Here is a 24882-nt window from a genome sequence, read left to right on the forward strand (position 1 = left end):
GAAACTCCTAGTGGCTCCTATCTGCATCAGCAGACTGACTGATATGGCTACCCATCTTGATCGGTATCCAGTAGTGTAGCATATAGTCCCTGTCCCTCCCAAAGCATCTCTCTGAGCTATTCCTTATGACACAGCCCTATCAGCTGGGTAGAAAGCCCTCCTGAATAATTCAGTTTTTCATAGTTTGCGGGAAGCAGCCAGCATTACAATGTCACTTCTGTAAGTGATGTCATCACGTTGGTGCTGGGAGCTTGTGTGCACTTTGTGCGTGCATAAAGAGAAGTAAAAATGTGAGTGCCAAGTAAGGGGACCTGGCAACCATATTGGAGGATGGCAACCCAAGAGAAAAGAAAAGGGGAGGGGTTTAGGGTAGGTTGCTAAGGAGAATGCCAGGGTGCCCCTCCCCGGTTGTTGCCCATTGAGTCGTGGGCACTCAATGAAATTGCTGAGCAGTCAGGTTAGAACGGATAAAAGAAAGTACTTCTTCACCCAAATGGTGAGTAACACATGGAATTCACTGCCTCAGGAGGTGGTGGCAGCTTCAGGCAGAGACAGCTTCAAGAGGGGATTGGATAACCGTATGGAGCAGAGGTCCATCAGTGGCTGTTAGCCACAAGGTATAGATGGAACTCTCTGTCTAGGGCAGTGATGCTCTGTATTCTTGAGGTTTGGGGGGGCAATCAGCGGGAGGGCTTCTAGCGCCCCTTCTCCACTGGCAAACCTCCTGCGGACACCTGATTTTTGGCCACTGTGTGACACAGAGTTGGGCTGTATGGGCCATTGGCCTAATCCAACATGGCTTCTCTTATGTTCTCATGTTCTTAAAGTTTCAGGAAAGGCCTTACCCAACTGTCCTCTCCCATGTGCTGAAGCCTGGAAGGAATGCCAGGCCTTTTCATTGTGTCCCTGTGGGTCTGGAACGCACTCCCAGAGCCTGACCCACTGGGACCGCTACCTGATCTTCCTATTCATCCTAGAATCATAGGGTTGGAAGCACCTCCAGGGTCATCTAGTCCAACCCCCTGCACAGTGCAGGAAATCCACAACTACCTCCCCTTCCCCCACCCCCCACCCCCAGCGAGCCTTGCTCCATGCCCAGAAGATGGCAAAACACCTCCCGGATCCCTAGACAAACATTCCTCCAAGAAATGTTTTAATCCCTCCATAGGGATTAGAGTTGCCAGCTCCACCCCGGAGATTTGAGGTTAGTGCCATTGGAGGGGGGAATCCAGGGGATTTCACTAGAATCTATGGTATACTATAGAGTCCACCTTCCAAAGCAGCTATTTTTTTTCCTGGGGAACTTACCTCTATAGTTTGGAGATCAGTTGTAATCAAGGTTTTTTTTCTGGGGAAAAAGATGGCGGAACTCTCAGGAAGGAAATGAAGAAAAAATACACAGGAGTCTTTGAAATAATATTATCTTCAAGCACTATTGCCAAGTATTTTCAAGAGGTGCCGGGACTCCGTTCCCCCGCGTTCCCCCTGAAAAAAAAGCCTTGGTTGTAATTCTGGGAGATCTCCAGGCCCTACCTGGAGGTTGGCAGCCCTAGTGTTTGTGTGTGTATTTTTGAAGTCAATCAATGACTGTCCAACTAAGGAAGAGTAGTTGACAGCTGATGCTGTTAGCTACAATTTGTCTTGGCACACAATGAATGCCAGACAAAGCCAATAATCAACTTGGGTATCCATTACGGCTCCTCTTTTTCCGCATGCTTAAGTGGTTCGGGATATAAAAGGGCCGCTTGCTTTAGCCCCTGACTTCAGACACCGAAGCCAACTCCAACGGAGCAAAGTAAGGACAGGTAGATGAGAATATGCTGTATACTGAGTATGTTTTTTGCAGGGGGGCGAAGGCCCAGCTTGGCAGGCGGAGCTTCCCATATTCTGTCCAGTTGGACAGGTGAGATGGGGAAAGCATTTTTTTTTTGCCCAAAGATTTGCAACCTGCAGAGGGAGACAGAACAAGGGAGGGGCACCTGCTTGGCCGGCAGAAGTTCCCAGCACCAACTAGGTGAGATGCAGCAGGGCCAGGTCTGAGCAATATGCTCTCCGTCCCGCCCCCCTCTCCGCCAAGTCCAGGCCTGCTCCTGGCCCACCTCACTGGCTCAGGCAGCAGGTGCTCTGGTGGCAGAAGCATTGCCATTGGCTTGCCAGGCAGAGAGGCTGGGAAGGAGAGATTCTCTGAGGGATACATCCAGTGCAAAGCTCCTGCCTGATTGGGCAGCCTGGGAGCAGGGATGGGGGCAGATTTCCACTCCCCAGTCCGGCCTGGACCTCGCCAGGAGGGAAGGGGCAGGTAAGCCTGTTGTAGCAGGAGCTGGGGTGGAAGTGATGCTTTTCGTCCTCCTCCTGGCAGTCTCTATTCATATGTGCAACCTTTGGGGAAGGACATCAGAAGCAGCCAGTAGGAGCTCCCTCCCCGGGGTTTCATCAGCTGTGGAGTTCGGGGCCTGAGAGACAACCCTTTTTTACCCTGCCGGGCTCTTGTGCTTTCACCGGTCACTTTGGCTGCGGTGTTTATCTCCATGTTCTGAAATGGTCATTTCTGCACCTTAAACTGCTGCAAAAGGCTCAGGAGCGGGATTGGAAATTTTTCTGGTCAGTTGGCAACCCTGCCCTCTCCTACCTACACACACTTCCATACTGAAGTCCAAAAGAGGCCCTTTCTGCTCCACTCTGGGTTTGTGAAATCCTAAGACAAGTTACTCCAGTCTAAGCCTATTGAAATTGATGGGCTTAGACTGGAGTAACTCTGTTCAGGATTTCATTGTATGTCTCTGAATTTGGGTCTCGGAGGAGCTCAGTCCTGACTGATTCCTTTCCCATCTCTGTGGGCACCTGTGCACGTTCATTCATTCATTCATTCATTCATTCATTCATTCATTGTATTTACTTCATTGACACCTTGCCTTTCTCCTCAATGGGGACCCAAAGCAGCTTCCATTTTATCCTGACAACAACCCTGTGAGGTAGGTAGGTTGGGAAAGCATGACTGACCCAAGCAGGGAATTGAACCTGAGCCTCCTAGATCCTACTCCAACTCTCTAACCACCGCGCCATGCCACACTGGCTCTCCAGTGCGTCTGGTTAATAATTTCTCTTTGGGGAAACAAAACGTGAGCCATCTCTCCAGCAGGTGTCCACGATGAAGAGGTCCCTGGTCTGTGGCGTGCTCCTTTTCTGTGGCTTCCTGAGCCTGTCTGTGGGACAGGAGTGTTTTGAGGCCATCGTCAGGCTGAACAAGGAGTCACTTGAAAACCGTAAGCTTCAAACAGGACCCTTCTTTGGCTGCTTCCTAAATGCACAGCCTCTGGGATGCGGGATCCATGCGGTCTAGAGAGGGATGGAGGACATCCTAGAAATCCTTCGGGAGATGCCTATGGCTCCTTGCTAAGCATGGGGGCTGCAGGCTGAAGAAACGTGCAGTTGGGGCCAGTACGAGTCCAGTGGTAATAAAAACTAGCCAGAGTGTTTGTCTGCCCATTGCCTGAAATCACCGTCCTCCTGGCTTTAAGCTCAGGGCAGTGAGCTTTATGGCGATGTGGCCACAGAGCAAATGTTCGTCACGCCCAGCATGCTGCTTCCCAGATACCCTCCAGAAGCCCATAGGCAGGGTAAAGTCTTGGGCAAAGAAAGATCATTCTCAACTCTTACTACCTAAGGGCCAAGCTACAAGTGACGAATGACACTTGCCTGGCAAGTGAACAGACTCACGTGTATTCCTCCCTGTTCACTCGCCATTCACTTGCGCTCCACTTGATCAGGGCCAGGCGAGTGTCATTCGTCACTTGCAGCTCGGCCCTGAGATGCTTTGATGTGGCAATGACAGGAATAAATCCGGGGTGCTTTGGCATATTGTGTAGGGTTGCTAAGTCTCGGTTGGGAAATTCCTCAAGATTTGGGGTGGAGCCTGGGGAAAGCAGGGTTTGGAGAAGGGAGGGGCTTCAGCAAGGTGGAATGCCACAGAGTCTATTGTCATGTTCTCCAGGGGGGCTGATCTCTGCAGTCTCGAGATCAGTTGTAATTCCAGGAGGTCAGCAATCTTCCACAGAGGGGACATGCTCTGCCAGTGAGCCAAGGCCCCATGCCCTTGTGGGGGCGGCACTGAGACGGGAGGAAGATCAGCTTGAGGGACACCTAAGGAAACTGAGCAGTGGCAAAATTTGAAACCGAGACTTGCACAATCTGAGCCGTGTCCCCCCATGTTCTGTGTGGGATTGAACAATCAGATCCAGTCTCACAATGACTGCAGGTGAATGCACAAAATTAAATTGGTTGGACCCAGGTGGTTAATGGAGGGTGGTTTGCTGGTTTTTGCTGTGTTTTTATTCACCGTACGGAAAACAATACGAATGCCATGCCTGCCAAATTCTTTCAGTTATTGCAGCTACTTTAGCCTCTTCCAACATGGCCGATCGGATAACGACGCTTCTTAATCAGCCAACGCTGTCTGGGGTCCTGGGGAATATCCCTGCTTCCTCATCACCCAGGTAGGACCTGTCTTCAGGTGGAGACACTTGGAAGAGTTAAGGAGAGACTGACATGAAGGAAGCAGACTTAAGAATGTCAGAAGAGCCCTGCTGGACGCTACCAGCGGCCCATCTAATCCTGTCTCCTTTTCACAGAAGGGCCAACCAGTTTGCCGTTATTTTTCCCATTGCCCTCGGTTTCCATGGGGAACCCATTCCTGCCTATAGCTTTTTGTTTGTTTGTTTTCCACCCGGTTTGGATGATAGTCTCTGGGTTTTGACTCTTTGCCAATCTTCCCTGCAAAATTTCAGGATGATAAGAGAAAAAAAGGTAAAGGTAAAGGTAGTCCCCTGTGCAAGCACTGAGTCATTACTGACCCATGGGGGACGTCGCATCATGATGTTTTCTTGGCAGATTTTTTACAGGGTGAAAAACAGCCTGGTTTTAGAGAAAACTAGTGTTCTCAATTGCAAGGGGGCACAGGGAGCTATGACTTGAGGGGTGGAGTTTTTCCTGGTTTCCTGTGACCCTCAATGGGTTTGTGGCTGGGTTCTCATAACCCGTTCAGCGTGGTGGATTGGGCAGGCATCAGGCTGGTGGAAGCGAGGCAGTGGGGAAGAGTTATGACGACTCCGATGTCCATTATTGTGGGTGGCGGCTGTTCTCTCCAAAGCACGTTTATCCTTTTAAAACAGCAGAATTCAACTTAAAGCTGTTTTCTAAAAGCTACTTTAAATGGTTTGATCTTTTAAGAGATGATTCGGTCAGCCTGGAGTTACAGAAACGTGGAGAGGAGATTAAGCAGGAAGTGGCTTTGAAAGCGGCTTTTTCTAAAACATCTAAAGCAGCCAAAAGGCCAGCATCTGGCTCTGGAACATCACAGCCCACTGAGTGTGGAAATACATGTTGCTAAGTACCAGGGGATGCTCAAGTGCAAGGCATTATGTAAGATTCACAATTCACAAGCAGGCTGTGTCCTGCTCAGCGCACATGCATGCCGGTTTCTCAGGAGCTGCCTTTGTGTAATTGCATCTGCAAATGAGTCAGGAGGGCAAAACGCCAATTCAGCTCCAGTTTTGCTGTGAGAACAATAACAACAACAACAACAACATTTGATTTATATAGCGCCCTTCAGGATGACCTAACACCCACTCAGAGAAGTTTACAAAGTATGTCATTATTATCCCCACAACAAAACACCCTGTGAGGTGGGTGGAGCTGAGAGAGCTCTGAAAGAGCTGCGACTGGCCCAAGGTCACCCAGCTGGTTTCAAGCGGAGGAGTGGGGAATCAAACCCGGCTCTCCAGATTAGAGTCCTGCCGCTCTTAAGTGACTGACCCAAGATCACCCAGCTGGCTTCAAGGGGAGGAGTGGGGAATCAAACCTGGCTCTCCAGATTAGAGTCCTGCTGCTCTTAAGTGACTGGCCCAAGATCACCCAGCTGGCTTCAAGGGGAGGAGTGGGGAATCAAACCTGGCTCTCCAGATTAGAGTCCTGCTGCTCTTAAGTGACTGGCCCAAGATCACCCAGCTGGCTTCAAGGAGAGGAGTGGGGAATCAAACCTGGCTCTCCATATTAGAGTCCTGCGCTCTTAACCACTACACCAAACTGGCTCTGGCTTCAAGTACTATAGGCTCCTTTGACTTGTCAATTTGCATTTCTCTAAGGGGTGAGAAAGTGTCAAGATCTGCATTTCAATGAACGGAGGTGGGAGGTGGGGAAACTGGGAACCTGCAGTTTTAAACAGAGAATTTCCTTGTCAAAGATTACCTCCAGGGGTAGTAAGGAAAGGCACAGCCAGAACTATTTCTTTACAGAAATGTAATGCAACAGTGTGCATCCATTTCAAACCACATTGTTATCAGGAGGGAAAAATGGAAAACAGTGGCGCCTCACAAGAAATGGGATTATTTTAGCAGTCAAGAAGGAACTGATATCAAATGCATGAACGTACTCACGCGGAGCAAACGGAAGTGTGACTGTGTGAGCGAGTGCATGGGAAGTGGGAGGGGGAACACGTGAAATGAGGTTCACTTGAGTGTCCCTACGTACTTCATAACGTGTATTTCTACCCTGAGGGGTTCTTCTTTCTGAGCAAGCCCCATTGAAATGAATGAAGGGGGCATGAGAACACTTGGCTACTCTAGTACAATTCCCACTTCCTCGGTGGGGCTTGCTTGGGGGAATGTTCCAGGGCGTTGCTACTTAGTTGACGGTTGGAGGCACAACTTCTAGCCCATACTTTTAGACACCTTTCCATCTTCTGTGATTGGGGCACTGTGTGAATTGTGCTGGGTTCTCCTTTGCAGTATGAAATGTGAAATCGAGAGGTTCCCAGACGTCAAGATAACCAAGCATGCTGACGATGAATTGGCAGCCCACGTAACCCTGACATTCACCATCACGATCTCGTGAGTTCTTATCGAGCCTCTTCCTTTCCACAAAGAGCCTAGAAACCAGTAATGTGCCAGGCTTCTGTGAGGATTCTAGACGGGCAGTTCCAGATAATTCCAGATGCTATTCTGTAGCAGCAAATAAAACAAGAGTCCAGTGACACCGTAGACCCAGAGCAGTTAGCCATGTTAGTCTGTAGTAGCAAAATAGTAAAGAGTCCAGCAGCACCTTTAAGACTAAACAACTTTATTGTAGCATAAGCTTTCGAGAGCCACGGCTCTCTTTGTCAGATGCATCATCAGCTTTCGAGAACCACAGCTCTCTTCATCAGATGCATATCAGCTTTCGAGAACCACAGCTCTCTTCATCAGATGCATCATCGTTTTCGAGAACCACAGCTCTCTTTGTCAGATGCATCGTCAGCTTTTGAGAACCACAGTTCTCTTCATCAGATGCATCTGACGAAGAGAGCTGTGGTTCTCAAAAGCTTATGCTACTATAAAGTTGGTTAGTCTTAAAGGTGCTACTGGACTCTTTCCTGTTTGGAATGCACCTTTAAGAGTAACCAACTTTATCATCAGATGCATCTGACGAAGAGAGTTATGGCTCTTGAAAGCTTATGCTATAACTAAATTGGTTAGTTTTAAAGGTGCTACTGGACTCTTTATCATTTTGCAGTGACACTGTAGAGACTGAAAGAATATATTCCAGCAGAAGTGTTTGTGAGTCAGATCTCACTTCATCAGATCCATGGAGTATACATCCAGATGGATGAGGGTGATTCCGTGGTGTCTCTGGACTCTTGTTTTTTTTTCTCTCAATAAGCCCATGAGCTTTGGATAGCTCTACCACATCTTTTGTTTTCATTGTGCATGCTTTTTTTTGGAAAGCTGCTTTACCGTCACCATATAAGATCAACCCTTGACAACGGGTTGTCATTATCCCACTATATACCGTGTCGGTCAGGCCCCACCTGGATCAGAGGCCTTACAAAACAACTGTTTTCTCCAGGGGGACTGCTCTCTATAGTCTGGAGATCAGTTGAAATATTGGGGGATCTACAGCTCCCCCCCCCCCTATCACTTGATTGACTAGCAAAGGACCCAGCTCATTTTAGCTCTGCGTCGGATTTCTGCCATTCATACCTCTTCGCGTTTTCTATCGAATGTCTCAGTCGTTGATCGTATTGTGTAATCTGCCTTGAGTCTCAGCAAGAAATAACATAAATCTAAATAAATAAATAAAATTCTGTGCAGGCTCACAACATCCTTGGCTTTGCCCAAGACTTTCTTATGGCTCTAGCCTCAGCAACATCTCCCTGTGGGCACCCCGGGAGTAAACGCTCCCCTTTCTTAGGAAACTGAAACAAACCAGGCTCTCTTCCCCAAAGCAAAAAGCCAGCCTCATCTTTCTTATTTATTTCTTATTTATTTATGTCTTTTATGGTCTGCCTTTCTCACTGAGACTCAAGGCGGATTATACAGTGTGAGATTAGTACAGTCAATATCAAGGGCATTTCCTCAAACAATGCCATCGGGTAAATAGATACAAGTTCACAAAGACGGAGCATTAGCAGGAATCCAATACAACATAGTGGTGAGATCTATGGTTCCTAACTCATTAGCGGATCATCCGAGATCCCTTCCCTACAATACAGCCCTCCTATCTGAGTAAAAAGCCTTTTTGAATAATTCAGTTTTGCATCATTTGCGGAAAGCCAGGAGAGTGGAGGTTCTCCTGACCTCCTCAGGCAGGCCGTTCCGCAGGGTGGGGACCACCACAGAGAAAGGACGTGTTTGGGCTGCTGTCGGTTTCGCCAATGTGCAGGGTGGCACCTGTGGGACACCCTGTTTGGAAGAGCAAAGCTGCCGTGGAGGAGTATAGGGAGGGAGGCGGTCCCGTAGGTAGGCCGGACCAAGGCCGTGAAGAGCTTTGTAAACAATACCATGGTTCAGGAGGTGCTTCCAAAGAGCCTAGGGGCCATCACTGTTGCGTCTGCAAGGAAAGCAGCTGCCTCCATCATAGGAGACTGCTTGGCTTGGAACATTTTGTGGCTAGCCCCATCCTAGCGGTAGCCATTTTGTTTTGGCCCAGCCCCTGGGGAAGCCAAATTCCAAAAACGTCCACCGGTTCAATGAGGTTGAGGACTCTTGTAGAAGTCACTGAGCTTGGAGGTGGGAAACCCAAGTTCTCAGCCTTGGGTGGCCTTCAGCAAGACAGTCCTTCCCTCAGGCCAACGTTCCTCACAGAGCTGTTGTAAGGGTCAAGCTTAAGAACTCCAGGGTGGGATTCAAATGCAAATAAACACATTTTCTCTCTTCAGAGATGTTGCAGGTGTAGGTACAGTCGTTGTTGAAATAGAAAAGAACTTCATGGCTGTCATAGGCATTGGCCAAGATGGATTCACCTTTAAGCACTGCAGTAGCCCTCCTGGTGACGGAAACATCAACATTAGGTATGAGCCGGTACTAGCAAACGCGCGTTGGTCATCTTCTTTGTATATATGTGGGGTGGGGGTGGGGGAGAAGAGAAATGGCTAAATTTTGTATTCAGAGGGATAAAAGGATGCCGATCAAGTGATGCAGCAGAAATCTGCCTTCTGTTGAATTGTTTCTAGGGGTGAGAAAATAGGCAAAAAGCCAATGGTGCAAATAAGGAAGGGCAGTTGTAGCAGAGCTCTCGTTGCATTCTCGCCACATAGGAACATGGAAGGCTTAGCAGATTCCCTGAAGAAACCTTATTTAACTGAACAATCAAAATCCTTCCTTATTCACACCATAGGCTTTTTGCCCGATTTCTTATCTCCGTGATTGGTGCGTCCTTTGGACTGAGGCAATATTTCTTTTGGGATGCCTCCCCCCCCTTCAAGTGTGAGAGGTACAACCTATCTCTGCAAGATTGTTTTGCCATACGTAATGGGCTCACCAGGCAGAAGAAAAAGGACTCCCTTCCCTTAATAAAACCAACAAATAGATGCTCTCTGGCTTTGCAGCCGTGCTGATTAAAATGGGTCCGCCCCAATTAATCAACTGAAGTTTGTGGTGAGCAGGGCTTTTTTCTGGGAAAAGAGGTGGTGGAAATCAGTGGGTTGCCAGCACAGGGGGCAACTCTTGGTGGGAGATGGTGTCCTTGGTACCACAAGCATGTGCAAAGTGCACGTGTGCTCCCAGGACCACACAATGACGTCACTTTGGAACAGCTGGAACAAGGGGGCGGGTTAAAGTTTAAATCACATGGGGTCACATGGCCGGTGGCCCCGCCCCCTGATCTCCAGACTGAGGGGAGTTTAGATTGCCCTCTGTGCCACTGGGCGTGGAGGGCAATCTAAACTCCCCTCGGTCTGGAGATCAGGGGACAGGGCCAATAGCCATGTGACCCTTTTCAAGAGGTGCCGGAACTCCATTCCACTGCGTTCCAGCTGGAAAAAAGCCCTGATGATGAGCAGACTTTAATGATATTTAAATCACATTCCAGAAGAGACTGCACACCACTTCACAATATTGCAGTACCAGCCTCTTTGGCATGTCTCTTATGTTAATGTAAAAAAGTCAAGCATCCGTTTCAAAGGGCAAAACCAGATGAGTCACTAAAAATGCCCGATAGGAACTTTCTCATCTTTTGGAAAGGTTAAGTTGCAGTTTACTCAAGCAAACTGCATGACTGGTAGCTTGGGGTGGCATAACAAGACACTGATTCACCACAGAAGCTCTGCTTGCTACTGGACAATTGTGGGTCGCAGCAGGCAATGCTCCAGGGACACATCTGGGCCCATGGCAAGGACCACGTGGGAGGAGGCAATGGGAGTACCTTGCTTGAGGAGACCCAATATCTTGAACTGTGCCTGTTTGCAGCTGTGGGGTGTATGCCATTAACCCTTCCCCCTCCATCATTTTGCCAATTGAAACTGTCTCCTCGATCCCCACCTGCTTTTAGTCCAAGGGGAAAGAGACAAAGGAAGAGGCAAGATGGTGTAGTGGTGAGAGTGTTGGGCTAGGATTAGAGAAACTTGGGTTCAAATTATATTGTCGAAGGCTTTCACGGCCGGAGAACGATGGTTGTTGTGGGTTTTCCGGGCTGTACTGCCGTGGTCTTGGCATTGTAGTTCCTGACGTTTCGCCAGCAGCTGTGGCTGGCATCTTCAGAGGTGTAGCACCGAAAGACAGAGATCTCTCAGTGTCACAGTGTGGAAAAGATGTAGGTCATTTGTATCTACTCAGGAGGGGTGGGGTTGAGCGGAGTCATCCTGTAAGAGTTTCCCAGGGTGTGGAATGCTAATGGCGGGAGGCTTCACTGTATCCTGAGGAGGTTCTTTTGCATATGGATTGGTGCTTGATATGCTAATCTTCTCTGCAGGGCTATTGTGGGTTGTAGAGTGTTTTGTTAGCCTGGTGTTTTTCAGAACTGGAAACCATGCTCTATTCATTCTTAAAGTCTCTTCTTTCCTGTTGAAATTGTGCTTATGCTTGTGAATTTCAATGGCTTCCCTGTGCAGTCTGACAAAGTAGTTGGAAGTGTTGTCAAGTATTTTAGTGTCCTGGAATAGGATACTGTGTCCTGTTTGAGTTACGCTATGTTCAGCCACTGCTGATTTTTCAGGATGTGTATTTCCACATTGTTTTGGTGGTGATGTACATTCCCTGATTGTCCTTCACGTGTAGAGCTCTACTTAGTTATTTCATTTGTGAGTGAAGGGGCCTCTTACAGATTCTTTCTTTCTTTTCTTTCTTTCTTTCTTTCTTTCTTTCTTTCTTTCTTTCTTTCTTTCTTTCTTTCTTTCTTTTCTTTCTTTCTTTCTTGATTTTTCAGGATGGCCAAGTCTTTCATGTTCTTTGATTCTTGTCTGGATGCTACGCTCTGTGGTCCCGATGTAAACTTGTCCACAGCTGCAGGGTATATGGTATACTCCTGCAGAGGTGAGAGGGTCTCTACTGTATTTTGCTGAACGTAGCATCTGTTGTATTTTTCTGGTGGGTCTGAATACCGTTTGTAGGTTGTGCTTTTTCATAAGCTTTCCCATCTGATCCGTGATTCCTTTGATATATGGCAAAAACACTTTTCCTGTAGGAGACTGTTTTTCCTTAGTGATTTATCCTGGGTTTAATTGCTCTTCTGATTTCATTTCTGGAGTAGCCATTTGCTTGAAGTGCATGGTTTAGATGATTAATTTCCTCATTGAGAAAGTGCGGCTCACTTATCCGTCTAGCACGGTCTACTAATGTTTTCATTATGCCTCTTTTCTGTCAAGGGTGGTGATTGGAGTTTTTGTGTAAGTATCGATCCGTGTGAGTTGGTTTCCTGTAGACCTTGTGTGACCTAACTGAAAGTTTGCTTTGCGGATGACCAAGGTATCCAGAAATGGGAGTTTACCCTCGATTTCTTTCTCCATTGTGAATTGTATGTTCAGGTGGATGTTGTTGAGGTGGTTTAAAAACTCTATCAATTCTTCCTCACCATGGCTCCAAATGATAAATGTATCATCCACAAACCGGAACCATACACTAGGTTCGTGGGGTGCTGATTCTAGAGCTGTTTTTTCAAACCCCTTGGGTTCAAATTGCTATTTAGCCATGGATGACCTTGAACCAGTCACATACTGTCAGCCTAGCCATGAAGACCACCCCCAGCCCCTTGGGATGAATATGCCCTGGATCACTAGATAGCCCTGTACACCTTAGAGACTGATGGCTGCACTTAGCATAGCACGAGAGAAGGTGCCTGTATTTTTTGCCTTCCAGAGCTAACAACAGCCTAGGGGGACTGAAACCACCGAGGGGGGAGGATTAAGCCCTTTCTTCCCTGCACCTTGTCTCCAGTCCAAACCAGGACCCTCTTGTGGTTTTGCTACTTTTTAAAACATTGGGGGTGTCCGATCTCAGATTGTCCAACATCTCATTTGGTGGTTCTGTGAATTTTCCTAAGAAGGACTGTCCCTGTTGTATCCTTTCTGGTGCCTATGTCCCTAAAGTGTCCCTGCTCTTGGGGCACAAAAGTGCCCCAGTTCTATTTGCTCTGCAGTAGAACTCTGAGATCTTCCTGAGCAGAAAGGCCTCCTCATGCCCTTTAAAGTTTTCCACCACTGACTACAACGTGACGTCCGCAGCACGGGCTTATAGAGCTGGGATGCAGACCGCACTAATGTTCTGTTTGGTTGTTTCTTCTCAGCTCTCCCGAAGGTCTGACCCAGTCTGTGAGAGAAGCTGTCATGAAATTAGTGAAGGACCAAGTGGCACCTGTCATTGATCAAAACGTAGGTCTGCCTGGAAATGCTTGTGGGGTGGGGAAAGCCTTGCCAACCGTATGTATGGCCGGAGAGCTCCAGGCATTGCAACCAATCTCCAGACTCAATCCTGCAGTCCTAAAAAAAACAAAAAAAAAAGTCCATTTGTTTCTAGGTTCACTTTGAGGTGCTGGTTTTGACCTGTAACACTTTGCAATGCTCTGGGGCCCACAGAGCTGCAGAGCCACGGCTCCCTGGCTAAACCGATGGCTCAATACAACCTCTGCCTGCACGGTTTTTGTGGGGCTAACCCTGCAACGGAACTAGAAGATAATTTAAGTTAAATAGCATTTCTTGAGGTCCAAAACTTCCAACATGCAGAACAAAATCAGAAGATGTATATAGCTAGAGACACAGGTATAACTGTGAACAGAAATTGGCCACAGAGTCTGAGTTGACACACTGCATCCTTTCCCACCAATGGCTCTTTGTCTTTCCCAGCCATGTGTCGCAGTTCTTCTGTCCTTCATTGGACATTGAGAGTGGAACCACAAGTGACAAAAGGCACAGGTTGGACACTTGTCAGCTTCCTTCAAGTTTTGATGGGAAATGTAGGCAGCTTGGTGGAATGTTGGACAAGTGACAGTTGAAAAGTCCGTTGGGCAGCAGTCGGAGAGCCAAGCTGTAAGACTAGGATGCCTACATTTCCCATCAAAACTTGAGGGAAGCTGACAAGTGTCCAATCTGTGCCTTTTGTCACTTGTAGTTCCGCTCTGAGCCACCTGCCCCCAAGGCAACCTGTTCCTCAGAACCTTCTCTTTCTAGCTCCTGCACAGCACACACCTGCCTCACACTTCCCCCATCAATGTGTGAAGGTTGTCCTCCCTGCCCCAGAACTGACCTTTCACTTTCTTCTCAGCCACTGGATTCATTGTCAGCAATCTATGGCTGATTTTTTCCCCATCTGCTGCTCATCTCTCTGTCCAGCAGAGGTAGCCGTGTTAGTCTGTAGTTGCAAAATAGTAAAAAGTCCAGTAGCACCTTTAAGATGAACCAACTTTATCGCAGCATAAGCTTTCGAGAACCGCAGCTCTCTTTTTCAGATGCATCAAGATAGTAAAGAGTCTAGTAGCAGCTTTAAGACGAACCAACTTTATTGTAGCTTAAGCTTTCGAGAACCGCAGCTCTCTTCGTCAGATGCATGGAGGGTATGAAGAAACTGGCCAGAGATATATAGGTGGGGAGGGGAGGGGGGAGAGGGTGCAGGGGGTGAGGGGCCATGCAAATGCAAATTGGTTGCAAAAGTCATGAAAGAGGTGGAGTGCGTAATCCAGGCTGGGTGGGACCACTTCCCTTCATTGCTGAATCTGAACGGAATGCCTGAAGGCAGTCACTTCTGGTAATGAGATAACCATCCAGAGTCTCTATTCAGTCCAAGTCAGATTGAGTCATCTCTCTGTGACATCTCAGCAATGAGGCCTAAGAGCCAAGCTACAAGTGACGCCTGACACAGGTTGCACACTTGTCAGCTTCACTCAAGTTTTGATGGGAAATGTAGGCATCCTGGTCTTGCAGCTGTAATGGAGAGCCAAGCTGCAAAACCAGGACGCCTACATTTCCCATCAAAACTTGAGGGAAGCTGACAAGCGTCCAACCTGTGTCAGGCATCACTTGTAGCTTGGCTCTGAGTGAATGTGAGAACTTGAAGGCTATCATGAACAACCACTCTATCCCCACGCGGCTTTTCTTTTGTGTCGTTCTAGCTGTGTGATTTGGTCAAAACGGCTCTTGAGGGACCCCTTGGTGACGTGCTAAGCAAGGGTACGTGAAAGCTGCATCCTTTAAATGTTTTCTTTTTTTAAGTAAAGTACTTTCAAATCTGTCGGTCTATAATAATAATAACATTCAATTTATATACTGCCCTTCAGAACAACTTAACGCCCACTCAGAGTAGTTCACAAAGTATGTTATTATTATCCCCACAACAAAACACCCTGTGAGGTGGGCGGGGCTGAGAGAGCATCAGAGAGCTGTGACTGGCCCAAGGTCACCCAGCTGGCTTCAAGTGGAAGAGTGGGGAATCAAACCCGGCTCTCCAGATTAGAGTCCTATGCTCTTAACCACTACACCAAACTGTCTCTCTCTCTCTCTCTCGGGCTTTTTTTCTAGGAAAGGAGGTGGTGGAATTCAGTGGGTTGCCCTCAGAGAAAATGGTCACATGGCTGGTGGCCCCACCCCCTGATATCCAGGCAGAGGGGAGTTGAGATTGCCCTCTGCACCAGAGCGGCGCGGAGGGCAATCTAAACTCCCCTCTGTCTGGAGATCAGGGGGCGGGGCCACCAGCCATGTGACCATTTACAAGAGGTTCCAGAACTCCGTTCCACCGTGTTCCTGCTGAAAAAAAGCCCTCTATCGATCGATCGATCGATCGATCGATCGATCGATCGATCGATCGATCGATCGATCGATCTATCTATCTATCTATCTATCTATCTATCTGTCTGTCTGTCTGTCTGTCTGTCTGTCTGTCTGTCTGTCTGTCTGTCTGTCTGTCTGTCTGTCTGTCTAATATTCCAATTATATAATGCAAATCACATTGTACATATCCATTATACTTTTTAAAAATCTCACAAACCACCACTGTTGTTGAGAGGAGGTTGGGCAGGCAGGATTTCTGGTGTCCTTGGGTCCATGGACTCATACAGGCCCTATGCTTTTCCTTCATACAATGTCTGAGAAACGAGCCCTTTGGGAACAGCCATGTAAATAAGGGCAGCATCTTCCAGGACTGAATCAAAATCTCAAAATAACAAAATAATAACTTGTGGTCCCCGGCCCTAAGGAAGCCCACCTCGCTTCAACCATGCTGCTAAACAGTACAATCCTAAGTGGAGTTACACTCTTCTAAATCTACTGAAGATAATAATCTTAGAAAGCGTTAACTGTGCTTGAGATTTCTCCCCAAGTGTACTGAGCCGTCTCACAGTTTCGATTTCTTCATAGCATTTGTACCACCCGATGGCACCAGGTTCACCTTCTACAATATGGAGACAGACGACGAATACATCTCCTTTTTGCTCCTAGTAGGTACCAATCACTAATTTGAATGTATTTCTGCTTGCCAACACATGAAAAGAGAGACCGAGGAATGCTGCCTATTGCACGGCTATTCATGAAATGTACAGGTTGATGATGATGAATTTAGATTAAACTCCTAGGAGGAGCAGTTGCAACACCAGAACAAGGGACTCGGGGGGAGGCTGAAGTATTTCATGTTCGAGAAAATGTGGGGAATGCTGTAAAGGCAGAGTTGCTTTTCTGTCCTGTAGCATTGGAGACACAAGCTCAAATGATGTCAATTGGCCATATTTATCTGAGATTTGGAAATTTCACAAAGTCAGGATTGATGGTAGAAGAACCCCGAGAGACCCTTCTGCCTTTGGGGATGAACCTTCCAGTAGGCAACTCTTCAAACAGCTTCGCATCTTATGTTCGATCAACCTAATTACAATGTATTATCGCTAGCTTCCTGATCATCTGACTTGCAATATGCCTCCCCTCCTCTACCTGGATTTTAAGACTGACCTTTTCCCCACTCTGTGTGTTTGACAAAGGGAGTTTTGATATTTTGAAAGCTCCTACCCTGGAAATCTAGTTGGTCTCCAAGGTGCCACGAGACCCAAATCTTGTTCTTCTACTACAGATCAACATGCCTTAAACTATCTTCCCGGAAATCTAGGTGGTCTTCAAGGTGCTCCGGGACTCGAATCCTGCTGTTCTACTGAAGACCAACACAGATCCCCTCCTGAAACTATGTTCAAACAGCTGAAACCTTTCAAAACCGAAGCTAAGATTACCTGGAATGACAGGCAATTTATCATGCTTGTCGTAAAGAAAAATCTTCCCCTGCCATTTAGAGAGATCAATGAACCTTCCTGGAATAATGGTTGTTGTGGGTTTTCTGGGCTGTTTTGCCGTGGTCTTGGCATTGTAGTTCCTGACGTTTCGCCAGCAGCTGTGGCTGGCATCTTCAGAGGTGTAGCACCAGAGGTGTAGCACTGAGAGATCACAGAGATCCCTGTCTTTCGGTGCTACACCTCTGAAGATGCCAGCCACAGCTGCTGGCGAAACGTCAGGAACTACAATGCCAAGACCACGGCAATACAGCCCGGAAAACCCACAACAACCATCGTTCTCCGGCCGTGAAAGCCTTTGACAATACATCTTCCTGGAATAGATTAGCTCAGTGCATGATTCGACACTCTGGGGCCCATCTGTGATCTGATGGTGCTGTATAGATCTTCTCTCCGTGTTTCTTTAAGATGCTGCCCTGGAACACATCTGAGCACATGTGTGGAATTCTGCGGAAGTGTGGCAGTTGGAACTGGGGCAACGAGAGCCACAGAAGATAGGGGGAGAACAGCAAGAGCCACAGAAGATAGGGGGAGAACAGCCTCTGTTGGTGTTGACAGTTTTGTTCTGTTACTCTACAGATGTCAAAAAAAGAAGGAGAAGAGGAGGAGCGGGAAAAATGTGCCACTTCCACCACCACCTCCTGGAAGCCTCTTTGCCCGATGAAAGAAGGAGCCTTGGCTGACGTGACCATAGACCCCAGCGCGATCGAAAACCATATGATGCGCATGCAGTCAAAGTCCTTTGCTGTGGATCCAAATAACCCTACGGTGAGTTAATCCTGCTGCTAATATTCACTTCTTCCTTTTCGTTGAGCCCTTCCCTTCCCATCAGGACCTTGGAAGGCCTTCCACAGGACACACAAATTGTTTCTCAACACTGAAAGAGAATAGAGAACATAAGGACATAAGAGAAGCCATGTTGGATCAGGCCAATGGCCCCTCCAGTCCAACACTCTGTGTCACACAGTGGCCAAAAAACCAGGTGTCCTCAGGAGGTCTGCCAGTGGGGAAGGGACACTAGAAGCCCTCCCACTGATTGCCCCCCCAAAACACCAGGAATACAGAGCATCACTGCCCTAGACAGAGAGTTCCATCTATACCTTGTGGCTAATAGCCACTGATGGACCTCTGCTCCATATGTTTCTCCAGTCCCCTCTTGAAGCTGCCTCTGCTTGAAGCTGCCACCACCTCCTGAGGCAGTGAATTCCATGTGTTAATCACCCTTTGGGTGAAGAAGTACTTCCTTTTATCCGTTCTAACCCAACTGCTCAGCAATTTCATTGAGTGCCCATGAGTCCTTGTATTGTGAGAAAGGGAGAAAAAATCCTTCTTTCTCTACCTTCTCTATCCCATGCATAATCTTGTCAACCTCTATCATGTCACCCCTCAGTCGTCGTTTCTCCAAGCTGAAGAGCCCCAAGCGCTTTAACCTGTCTTCCTAGGGGAAGTGTTCCATCCCTTGAATCATTCTAGTTGCCCTTTTCTGCACTTTTTCCAGTGCTATAATCTCTTTTCTGAGGTGCGGTGACCAGAATTGTACACCGTATTCCAAATGAGGCTGTACCATTGATTTATACAGGGGCATTATGATACTAGCCGATTTGTTTTCAATTCCCTTCCTCATAATCCCCAGCATAGCGGGGAGTTGTCCTGAAGGGCGGTATATAAATAGAATGTTGTTATTACTTTCATACAACCCTACACCCAACCATTGCCTTCCCTCTCTGAGGGCTGTAGACTATTTCTTCCTTCAGGAATTAATACCAAGCCATCACTTATATAGGTGAAAGGCATATTATTTCTGGGGGTGGGGTGGAATTATGTGTTCTCTGGTGACTGCAGGCATTGAGAATTAAGTCTCTTCCTATCCACAAAGCCCCAGCCTGAGTTCTGTCGCTTGGTCATATTGTGTGTGAGAGCGTATCTCCACACACCCAGCACACACACATATTACGCACCCTTCCAGCATCATGCTAGTTGAGGCTATAGAACTTTGCACTCATACCATAGCCTGAAGAACCTGTGCAAAGTAGTTACACGGCCATTTTCTGTGTTTTTCCAAAGTCTACAGGTAAGTATTTTTTCCTCCCCATTACCAGCATGTGGTTGAAATAAACCAGAGTTCACATCTTACTTATCGCCTGCTGATACTCTTCAGGGAAGAGCAACCTACAGGTTAATCTCTGTTTGTTTTTAATTACAAAATGTATAGCCTAATTCTTCAGTCATGTATTCATGGGCTAAAATGAATCTCTGCAGGGAGCAACGTTTGTTCCTGAGAAATTCAGTTTCGTTCAGACCCCCGATGGATTAGCTCTGAATTATGTACCGCACTTCACCTCATGTGACGCTGAGGACCCAAACAGTTGTACACATTATTCACCTGGCGTAAGTAGCAATCCAGCGATCTGGGGAAGCTGGCGTGACAGAATGATGGGTGATGCTTTCATCTTCTCCTCCTCAATCCGCTGAGTGGAACCAATTTTTCAAATTGCAGGACTGCTCTCTCAACATTGGAATTACTCTTCAAAACAACGAGCTGAAAATTCTTTCTGCTTCACACAGGTAACAAAAGGGTTCAGAGATGGGCTGGGGGTCCAGGAGGGGCACCACATCTGACTCTCTTTCTACTTCGAAAGTTCAGCCTGGGATGTCACATCTGACCAGTGCCGGATCCAGGGTTGCCCACCCCCGGGGCAACCCTTGACTGACTGCCTCTCTCGCGCGCACTCCCCGCACTGTGTGATGACATCACTTTGGTGACATCATCACGCAGGGTGGATGGAAGCAGCATGCGGGGCTGAGAAGCCGCCCGCCCCATTTGCCTCCCGGCAGGCGAATAACACAGGGGGCCTCGCAGCCCCCTGCGCTGCTTTCGCCTGCTCCGCAAGACAGGGGGCAGCCGACTTGCCGCGCACCCCCTGCCCTCCAGGGCAGGCAAAAGCAGTGTGGGAGGCTGCGAGGCCGCCCGCACCATTCGCCTCCCTGCAGGCGAATGGCGCGGGTGGCCTCGCAGCTGCTCGCGCTGCTTTCGCCTGCCCCGCAGGAGAGGACAGGGGGCGGCCAGCTTGCTGCGCACCCCCTGCCCTCCAGGGCAGGCAAAAGCAGCGCGGGGGGCTGTGAGGCTGCCTGTGCTGCCGCCTGCACGCTCTGGCAGCTGGGAGCTGCTCCCGGCGCCCCCTCCCTGGCGGCGCCGTGGGCAGACTACCCCCTGCCCCCCCCCTAGATACGGCCCTGCATCTGACTCTCTTCCTACTTCGAAAGCTCAGCCTGGGATGTCCGCTCTTTCAGTGTCCGCACCGGAAACAGGAGGAGCTGGCTTCCAAAAACCCGTAAATGATATTTATTTTGGATTGCATATGACCAGCTGCATTGATTGGCCGTTTTCACACTGGGAAATCAACCTTTGCCTGTTAAGAGGATTTTGTCATTGGTGATGCAGTCATGATGGGGCTTGAAAAAGCCATGCGAAACGGGCTGTGATAAGGCTGCCGCATCCGTTGCCAACAGCCCAGGAGAGTGTTTTTCTGTCTTCAGCTCTCCTAGAGGTGTGTCCTCCTGCTGTCAAATACTGACGGGAGTTTGCCTGCCGAGGAAAGGAAAAGAAGAAACCGGATCATCATAGGGTTATGTTACAAAAACTGGAACTCACCAGCGTTGTTTCTCCAGTGACAATTTATTGATAATAATTGGGACATTGTCTGATTGTGAATACTGATATTAGGCATTGGTTATATAATTGTCAGAGAGCGTGGAATATTATTAAGAGCTATAATATTGATGGCTGTTGTGGGTTTTCCGGGCTGTATTGCCGTGGTCTTGGCATTGTAGTTCCTGACGTTTCGCCAGCAGCTGTGACTGGCATCTTCAGAGGTGTAGCACCAAAAGACAGAGATCTCTCAGTGTCTTTTGGTGCTACACCTCTGAAGATGCCAGCCACAGCTGCTGGCGAAACATCAGGAACTACAATGCCAAGACCACGGCAATACAGCCCGGAAAACCCACAACAGCCATCGTTCTCCGGCCGTGAAAGCCTTCGACAATACATCAGCTATAATATTTATTGGGATTTTTGGCACTTTGCACTTTCACTGACATATTAAATTTATACTTTTATGTACAGTGGTCTCTTAGGACTGTGTCTTTGAACGGGGTCCTCCATGTATACTTGCTGTTTTCACACTGCTTACTGGCCACGGAACATCATGCCAAGCTCCCGGAACGACAGCATCTTCCTAGCACGATTTCACATGAGAACTGCAGTTCTCGCACGAAACGGCGCCAGGAAGACAGTGTCGTTCCGGGAGCTTGGCACGATGCTCCGTGGCTGGTAAGCAGTGTGAAAATGGCCATTGTGTGAACAGTGGATTACATATGCCTTTATGAGTCATAGGATTGTTACTAGATACTTATTTGATGACTACTTACCCAATGCATTGTTTGTAATTTTTCAACTGCACGGTTGTAATTGTTGTTTGGCTTCCAAAAGCAGGCAGAGGCCCAGGTGTGGCCCTCTCTCCCGCTCCGTCACCCTTTGCGGTGCTTGGTGCCCGAACAACAGGACACTGTATGAGGAACATTCGCCTCCTAGGTGTTGCTGCAGTCCACCAGGCTAAGCCACCCAACAAATGGTTTAGCAGCTTGAAAGCAGGTTGCATGCAGTCCCTGGGCCACTATTTGTCCACCTTTCATTTATCACCTCCTTTCAAAAATAAATTTCCTAGTAAAATGAAGATTACATAATACAAAGATAATGTTAAGTGGGTAGCCACTTAACATCTTTGTATTTTGAGTGCTACAGAATAGCAAGATTTGAGTCCAGTGGCACCTTAGAGACCAACAAGGTTTTCAAGGTGTAAGCTTTTGAGAGTCACAGCTCCCTTCTTCAGACATCGTTAATGCAGCCCAGAAGAAACTAGCATCCAGCTGACCCGGACGCATGAAATCTGAGAGCTGAAAGGAGCCTAAGTGGCCATCCAGTCCACCCCGCTGCTCCATGCAGGAAACCCAAAGCCTGGGCCTGGGTGTCTCCTAGAGCTCCAGATGACACTGGTTGCTTCTCCTGGAAGAAATGGGAGGATCTGAGGCCAATGGCACCTTAGAGACCAACAAATTTTTTAGGGACTGAGCTTTCAAGAGTTAGCTCTCCCTTCTACAATTAGTGAATGTTTGAACTATTCCCCAAAGCCAACCAGATCTCTAGCTCAAACAGGGCTCAGCGCAGTGATGACTTGCAATCTGGTTCCATAGCCGACGGGCAAATTCACAGGGCCAATTGGTAGGCTTGGCCCAAGATGTGTTGCTGCCTACCCCACATAGCTACCATCCTCCAGGTGGGCCTGGAGATCTCCTAGAGTTACAACTCATCTCCAGACTACAGAGATGGCTGCTTTAAAAGATGGGATCTATGGCATTAACCCCTGTGGAGGTCCCTCTGTCCTCTCCTCAAACACCATCCTCCCCAGGTTCCATCCCCAAATCTCCAGGAAATTCCCTACCCTGAAATGACAGCCGTACTACCCTGGGAGACTCATCCACACCATCTAGGATGTGTTCCAGGGTCTCTGGCCATGTTGCCTGGGGTTGTACACGATCTGAGCATTGTACCATAGCATCATTAGGCACATGCCCCCTGAGGGGCATCCTTCTCCAAAATATTTCCACTTTATGATACAACTCGGAGGGGGTCATGTGGCTGGGACAACCTTACAAAGTAGGCAGTTTGTGAATCGTTGCCTTGTACAGAAACATCATATGCTTTACAGTCTTTAATGAAGCGTTTCTTCATTTGCAGCTGTGAAGAGAATACGGACTCTGCCGAAGTAAGACCTGGGGCCTGCCGCATATTCCTAAAAGCCGTTCCTGTAGCCCTCGTCATCTCCCCTTCCACTTCTCTCCTTCACCCATTCCTGAACCTGGAAGATCATGGGAGCTTCCAGGCCATAGGCAGGGAACCGGGGGGGGGGGGAGATCCTGGCTCGTCCAAGGCAGTCCAGGAATTTCTTGCCCAAGCCGCCCTGTTCATTGCACACAGTTCAGGGATTAAGAACATAAGCAAAGCCATGTTGGATCAGGCCAGTGGCCCATCCAGTCCAACATTCTGTCACACACAGTGGCTAGAAATCCAGTGCCATCTAAAGGACTGTCAGTGAGGCCAGGACACCAGAAGCCCTCCCACTGCCTTCCTTCCAGCACCAAGACAACAGAGCACCACCTCCCCACAAAGAGAATACCATCTATCTCCTGTGGCTAATAGCCACTGATGGACCTCTGCTCCATATATTTGTCCAGTCCCCTCTTGAAGCTGGCAATGCTTGTAGCTGCCACCACCTCCTGTGGCAACGATCTTGCTTGATCTTGATTGATTGATCTTGCTCAGGCGTTCTGCTTGAGGTGGCCTTTGAAACTGGCTTGGAAGCCCCAGTTGAACCACAGTCGCCTGCTTTTCCGCCAGGTCAGATGGGAAGAACTGATATACTGGCCAAGTTGGATTGGCTGTTCTGCATGCCGGTGACCTCCAGGGTTGATCTTAAACAATAAAGGCCCTTCCCTTTAAACCTTCTCCTCCCCATCTCAGGGAATGCCTATCCCCATATGTAGGACTGGTTCTAGAGGGCAGTGAGATCAGGTGTTGTCTGGAACCCCAAGACCAGCCCCAAGACCAAAACTTCAAGAGTACGGTTACTCACACGCTGCTCAGAACATCTCAGAAGCAGCATGAGAAGACGCTCTGATGGCATGCGCAACTCTAAAAGTGCCTAGCCAGCTCAGGGGCCCTGTTTGAAGGGAAAACATCATGCGCTGAGAAGAGGGGGGAAACATCATGCTCTGAGAAGAGGGGGAAAGGGGGGAGTCTCTTCTATGGCCCACTTTCCAATGGAAGATAGATCTAACCCACAGGAATTCCTAGGGGAGTTCTCTTGCTCAACCCTAGTCAAAATGAATTGGGGCTGTTCAGGAGCACATTCCAATAGGGCTGGTGCAGGAGAACTTCCCCAAGGACTGTGCCTCATATTGATTCGTGTGAGGGCCATGTGACGGAGATATTCCACCCTGTGCACAGCAGCTGCATTATGCACAGGATAAAGCTGTATATAAATATTTTAAGGCAGCAAGTTAAAGTCCTTCGTGCCACTTCACCGTGCCACAGGATTTGAGTCCAACAGCACCTTAGAGACCCAGAAGATTTTCAGGGAATGAGCTTTCAGGAGTCAAAGCTCACGTCTTTAGACACTTTGCACACTCACAGAGGCCATGCAGGCTTTGAGTCCAGTGGCACCTTAGGCTCCAACAAGATTTCCAGGGTATGACTTTTCAAGAGTCAAGGCTCCCTTCTTCAGATAAAGGGAGGAGTGGAGATCCCTGAGCCTTTATATCACATTCATGAGGTAGGAGGGGTGCAGCAAAGAAGGGAATCAGGATGTAAAAGCACAATGCAGATTGATCGGCTCAGAAATTAGCATTTGTAGTGAAATAAGAATCCCGTATCTCTATTCAGCCCTGGGGGGTTCCATTTTTCGGAACTTGTGAATGAACTCCATTTCAGCAGTCTCACGTTTTAATCTGCCCTTGAAGCTTTTTTGTTTGAGAGCAGCCACCAGCAGATCCGTGCAGTTCTCAGTGTCGGTGGTGAATCCATGTTGCTTTCAGGGAAACCAGTCTGTACCTGGGAATGCTGATGGATATTTTTCCCCCTTACTTGCAGCCCAGTGATGGACAGGAGTGGAATTGTCAGAAGGCATCTTGTGGTCTTATTGGTAAGAATCACGGGATATTGGCACATGACCCAAAAGAAATTCAAGAACTGGCATGCTGCGTTCAAAAGAGTTCAAACTGGTCCTTGACTCCTTTTCAGGAGACCAATTTCCAAACGTGACTATGTAG

At 48.2% G+C, this 24882-nt stretch overlaps 1 protein-coding gene across 1 annotated transcript; it reads left to right on the forward strand.

Moving 5' to 3' along the window:
• The first annotated feature begins 1776 nt into the window (after positions 1-1776).
• LOC129330452 (uncharacterized) lies at positions 1777-24882 on the forward strand. The gene is made up of 14 exons (XM_054980486.1): positions 1777-1795; positions 3140-3263; positions 4382-4493; positions 6783-6884; positions 9191-9322; positions 13030-13114; positions 14848-14905; positions 16088-16167; positions 17578-17766; positions 19258-19386; positions 19496-19563; positions 22793-22820; positions 24704-24755; positions 24854-24882. The coding sequence occupies exons 2-14, from the start codon at positions 3149-3151 to the stop codon at positions 24880-24882; spliced, it is 1179 nt and encodes a 392-aa protein (XP_054836461.1). The 5' UTR covers positions 1777-1795; positions 3140-3148.

Source organism: Eublepharis macularius, chromosome 5 (assembly GCF_028583425.1).
Source record: "Eublepharis macularius isolate TG4126 chromosome 5, MPM_Emac_v1.0, whole genome shotgun sequence".
In the NCBI taxonomy this organism is placed as follows: domain Eukaryota; kingdom Metazoa; phylum Chordata; class Lepidosauria; order Squamata; family Eublepharidae; genus Eublepharis; species Eublepharis macularius.